The following is a 6,000-nucleotide window of genomic DNA, read 5'->3' on the forward strand; positions in this document are numbered from 1 at the left end:
AACAACCATCTCTCCAGCACTCCAACAATCAGGCCTTTATGGTAGAGTGGTCAGACAGAAGCCACTCCTCAGTAAAAGCACATGATGGCCTGCTTGGCGTTTGCCAAAAGATTGATGAAGAGAAAAAAAAAACTATTTCATTCATTTTAGAATAAGGCTGAAACATGAAAAAAGTCAAGGGGTCTGAATACTTTCTGAATGCACTGTATCTCCCTTACTGACAATTCACCTACTTGTTCTGTTTCTCCCTAACGCTGTTCTAATTGAGTTCTTTACCTCCACCCTTCTCCAAACTCTCTCTGTGCACGTTGACAAACACATTTCAGTCTGACTTAGATCAATAATTCAGCATTCAAGAATGTGTAATGATCCTTGTCACTCATTGTATGAGTACACTGAGTGTACAGAACATTAAGAACATTGTCCTAATATTAAGTTACACCCCCCTTTAGCCCTCAGAACAGCCTCAATTCATCAGGGGTGTCAAAAGTGTTCCACAGGGATGCTGGCCCATGTTGACTCAATGCTTCCCAAGGTTGTATCAAATCCTGTGGGTGGTGGACCATTGTTGATACACATGGGAAACTTGACACAAACCAGTCTGCCTGGCACCTACCATACCCTGTTCAAAGGCACTTAAATCTTTGTCTTGCCCATTCACCCTCTGAATGGCACACGTACACAATCCATGTCTCAAGGCTTAAAGATCCTCCTTGAGTAGCTGTAATTTTTCAATCAATACTTCACTGGAGGACTTTCTTCAATACAACACAGATATTCAATGATATACAGTTGAGTCTGCACAAGAACGTACTAGAAATGGAGTTGAAGTTCTCACCAGACCGTGACAATATTCTGAAATGCATTTAGAATAATAAACAACTTTTGTATCTTTGGTTTTTGATGTTATGGTCTCCTCCCCTTCATCTACACTGATTGAAGTAGATTTAAAAAGTGACATCCAATAAGGGATCATAGTGTTTACCTGAATTCACCTGGTCAGTCGATGGCATTGAAAGAGCAGGTGTTCTTAATGTTTTGTACAGCCAGTGTAGCTTTGAGTGCTGTGTTAATCTGGGTGGGTGTGTGTGTGTCTCAGGGCCATTCTCTCCACCTGTGCCCCTACCCAGGAAAAAGAAGCCACAGCCCCAGCCTCGCTCTACCCTGCCCACTGCCACCCACCTGGCTCCTGTCCCACGGCCCCGCAGCAAACAGTTTGAGGTGAGCCATACTCAAGAGTCTACACCGGTAACCTTGATTTTAATTGAGAACTGTAAGAAGTCATTTGCAGGAGTAATCTCATGTTGAGCCTCTCTGTTTTAAACATCTCTGGTGCTAGCCAGCACTGGCTAGCCCACAGACAGCATGTTGGTGGGAACCATGCTATTGACTGATCTTGTACCCTTTGGCAATCGATGTCCCACTCTATACCCTGACATCCACTCGCAGTCTTTGATGACTAAATTTGACCCTAAACTGAGCCTTAAACGACCCTACGATTTATGATTCCCTCTGTCTCTCCCAGGCCACTCCCTTTGACAACCTGGAGGTGCATATTGAACTGGCTGAGCTGGTGGGCCAGGTAGGGGGAGAGGAGCGAGCTAGGGAGAGGAGCAAGAAGAGGAAGAACACCATCCGCTGGTTCAAGGAGACGCAGGCCCGCAAGGTGGTCCACAATGGAGCCTTCCCCTGCTGGTTCCATGGCATGATTACACGCAGGTCAGTAAGAGAGGATGTCAAATGCACATGTATGCAAATTCTCATTCAGATTTAATTGTGGTTTTAACAAGTCTCTCTGTGTATGTCTCCTCTATAGACAAGCAGAGGATTTGATGACGGACAAGCCTGTGGGCTGTTTTCTGATTCGTGTGGGACAGAGCCGGGAGGGCTACACACTAACATATAAGTAAGACTGAGGATGACAAACTGGATTTGAACACAGATTCATCCACCAAAGACACATGAGACATTAAACCCCTAACCTCCCGTTTGGACCTCATCTTTTGTGACCTATGTGTACCCTTTGACCTTGGCCTCTCCGTCTATCCACTGTCAGGGGGGCGAACCGGTGCAGGCACTTTATGATTGAGATGCAGTCCAACGGGAAGTATGTGATCCTGGGGGAGGATAAAGCCCACCCCTCCCTGCCTGATCTGGTGCAACACCACAGCCAGGTGGGCATCAAGCCCTTCAACGAGCTGCTCAGCACGCCCTGTGGACAGGTCAGCATCGGGTCAAACCCCTTTTAGGGTCTGGCTCCTGTCAAATACTGTATTGAATATACCCACAGTTGAACAGGGTCTGCCAGGACCTGTATGCAATACTGAACAGTAACAATGCATCGTCAAACATTTATGCATTTTATGTTGTCTGGGAAGAGCCATAAGCTGTTCAGAAAGCTTATAGCAAGTATTTTATAATCTACAATCTACATGCATGGACTGATTTAATGTAAGCAAATTTGAATCTGCTGTTTCAGACATGTGACCAGAACACAGACTACGAGGACTTGAAGGGCCTGGACCTCCTGGCTACAGCCAACCACGGGAGCCCCAAGTCTGGGGAGGAGGGTGAGTCAACCCCCGACTCTGTCCACCTGGAGCTCCAGCGGCTCTTCCTGCCCCCGGGGCAGGGCCCCAGCCTGGAGTCCCAGAGACCACCTGTCCTCAGGCGGATATCTGACCGAAGACACCGGGCCGTGGCTGGAGGAGGGGAGGCCCGTGGAGGGAGTAGAGGGGAGAGAGGAGAGGGGGAAGAAGAGGAGGACGAGACTGACCACAAGAGCAGGTCGTTCCCCCGGTTGTATCCTTCCATCCGATTGGCTATGAGGGAGATCCAACAGGTGAGAGGCAATGATAAGGAGAGGGAAGAGGGAGAAAGGATGGATAAATGGAGGGAGCGAGAGATGAAGAGGCAGACTTTAATGTGTGATTGGACACATGGTGTTGAGTTGAATGGCCTATGTATTAATGCTGGATCCAGGTTACCATTGTTTATCAATGAAATTACACACCTTGAAATGTCAGTCTATAGAACTGATTGGGTACATTTTGGTCTATTGCTAGAACTTGTGTAGGTACATCTGCGTATAGATAGCAGTCATTATATGGTGTTGTTGAACCATTAAAGGGCATCTGCACTTCCTGATTTGACCTTGTTATTCATCCATGCTCATTAAGAAATGCCAGTGGCCATGGCTGGAGGCAAATAAGAGTTGTCTTGGCGGGTGTGGTTGTTTCTGCCATTCAATCACAACAGAAGGACAGTAGCTAACCAGTTTGAGTTGAAACATTATTGAAAGCAAGCTGGCAACATGCATCAAATATGTAATAGGTTTGCATGATTATGAGCTAGCTAGCTAACAGGAGCAAACCTGTCTTCAGGTACAATGTTAGCTATGCATATCTTCCTCTCTAATTTGTATGTATTTAATTTAACTTGTGCACCACCCTATGGGACTCCCAATCACATCCGGATGTGATAAAGCCTGGATTCGAACCAGGTACTATAGTGACGCCTCTTGCACTGAGATGCAGTGCCTTAGACCGCTGCACCACCCAGGAGCCCTAATAAGGCTGATGGAGCAGTTCAGAATGCTCCATCGTTCACATTTTAGGCGCAGCAATGTGCACATGGCAGTAGACCTGTGCGCAAATGTTCCAAAATTCCATTTGCGGAAAAATACCGTTCTAAAATGCACACCACTCATGCGAGCGGTTTCATGGACAGAGATGGAAATGTAGAAAGAGGGGAGATCTAAAGATGCAACAACCATCATGGGTTGCTAATATAACTAGGATAATGTCTTTGACTGATAGACAATGATAGAAAGTTGAAAGAAAACCAATAGAACAGGAGAACTCATATGAGGAAGTCTTTATAAAATAAACGTCTCCACATTTCTATGGTGCATTTTGGCTATAGGCTTTTCTTTGAAGCAAGGTAAGACATGCCTCATAATATGAAGTCCAAGTTTCTCATTTTAATAAGAGGGCGCCTTTCCTTCGGTGGGCGGGCCGTTTGGGGAAATTTTGGCAAAGTTCGAGTATACCCACTTCTCCAGGCGCCACTACACCACTGCTACTTACCAACAACACACCAGTCTCAGGGTTGATTGTTTGACAGCCCATATCCATATCCTGGCAATCTGTCCAGGTTTGTTGAATAACTTTATGGACTCCCATGCACACAGCCAAAATGGGAATCCCATTTTCACTAGAGTAGCTACTTCCCAAGAAAGGGCAAGTACGAACCACACGCCTTGTCTGGGGAAGAGGTACCAGTTGGCAAGTTTGCTTTGAGTGACCCGGTGCCCCATGTGGTCAGGGTGTACTGATTTCTGACCATTCTATTGGTCCTCCTAAGGAGATGTCTCTGCCTGCCCATGGTACTGTGCCATGCAAAGCGACGCAGTCACTTACCAAACTCTGTTTTGGACGACACTTACTTTATGAACAATAGTGGTGTGTGTAAAATCACTGGGGGGAAAAAAATAAAATAACATATTACAACCTATGTGTTGTGATAATTGCATTGTTTGCTCTATAACCTGTTAGTTCACGACCTTGATATATATATATATATATATATATATATATATATATATATATATATATATACACACACACATACAGTTCAAGTCGGAAGTTTACATGCTTCTTAGCCTAAATAAATTCAACTCCATTTTTCACAATTCCTGACATTTTAATCCTAATAAAAATTCCCTGTCTTAGGTCAGTTAGGATCACCACTTTATTTTAAGAATGTGAAATGTCAGAATAATAGTAGAGTGATTTTTATTTCAGCTTTTATTTCTTTCATCACATTCCCAGTGGGTCAGAAGTTTACATACACTCAATTAGTATTTGATAGCATTGCCTTTAAATTGTTTAATGTGGGTCAATCGTTTCTGCAGCATTTTCCAGATGGCCAGGATCAGAGCCCTCTATCTCTCACAGTACCACCAACCCCTCCTGGAGGAGGACCGGTAGGTCATAGTTCTGGCATGCAGGGCATAACATTGTGCAATATATTGTTTTTAGACATGTCTCGATCAAGTAGAATAGGGAATGATGTCAGCTCTATTAATTTACATTTCATTACGTTCCCACGCAGCCTCCCAAAACACTATAATGTTGTGCAAGTCTGAGTGTGCACGCCTTTCTTCTTGCATGTATTTTATATACATATAAATAACCAACCCCTTTTCAAATAGAAACAAGTATTTAGCCAAGCAGTGGTTTACACTGTCTTATGCTATTTTTGTGTCTGTTGCAGATTCATAACCCATGGGATGGAGGGAGTTAATGCTATTTGTTGTTTTTCCCCAACTGAATGAGTTAACTGGACCATATTCTGTCTAAGCTTTATCCATGAACAAATTATAAGGAGATACATCCTTGTTTACTAGTATTTTATTTTGTAACGATTTAAATTGATGTGTGTTAAGGGGTTTTATGTTTCTGATTGTATTGTTTGTTTATTTAAATGTAAATTATGCAGTGGGAATGTTTACATTCTGTGATTTACTGAATATTTTTATTTGTTTACATTTTAGATATCTGGTTGTCCTCAAGTTTGTTTTTTCCCCCCATCATAATAAAATCTGCATGAAAATGCTTCGGTGTTAACACATCATGGCTCTTTCACTTCAGTCATCAGTGAGTTTTTTTTTTACCGTTAAAGAATCAGCCAATAGGCACGCAGACCTGTAGAGAGGAGTGGTTTTGTTTTTTAACTGATATATTTCCATCCAGTGACCACATTCAGAGTAGTAGACAGATCACAACAGGAAAACAGGAGTCTGACACTGTGACATAGATCTAAATCAACCAAATTAGACAGTGGCATATGTCTAATCAACCAGATACTGTAGGACTCCAAATCTCCTTGATGGATCTCAGGGTTCTGGCTTTTGTGCTGTGTGTCACCATATACTCCATCCAAGGTAATGTGAAAATGTGTATTTATATACTGTGTGCACAACTCCAGTCCTTGAGG

At 43.4% G+C, this 6,000-nt stretch overlaps 1 protein-coding gene across 1 annotated transcript in view; it reads left to right on the top strand.

Annotated features, from left to right (window-relative positions):
* LOC118388103 (myosin-IIIb-like) overlaps positions 1 to 5,634 on the top strand; it is a 52,404-nt gene extending 46,770 nt beyond the window's left edge. The window contains 7 exon segments of the mRNA XM_052525697.1: positions 1,100 to 1,221; positions 1,526 to 1,719; positions 1,817 to 1,906; positions 2,057 to 2,222; positions 2,480 to 2,842; positions 4,916 to 4,987; positions 5,278 to 5,634. Coding sequence (XP_052381657.1) covers positions 1,100 to 1,221; positions 1,526 to 1,719; positions 1,817 to 1,906; positions 2,057 to 2,222; positions 2,480 to 2,842; positions 4,916 to 4,987; positions 5,278 to 5,307 — 1,037 coding nt within the window. The 3' untranslated portion in view covers positions 5,308 to 5,634.
* Positions 5,635 to 6,000: the final 366 nt, after the last annotated feature.

The sequence above is a fragment of the Oncorhynchus keta genome, chromosome 9 (genome assembly GCF_023373465.1).
Source record: "Oncorhynchus keta strain PuntledgeMale-10-30-2019 chromosome 9, Oket_V2, whole genome shotgun sequence".
Lineage (NCBI taxonomy): Eukaryota > Metazoa > Chordata > Actinopteri > Salmoniformes > Salmonidae > Oncorhynchus > Oncorhynchus keta.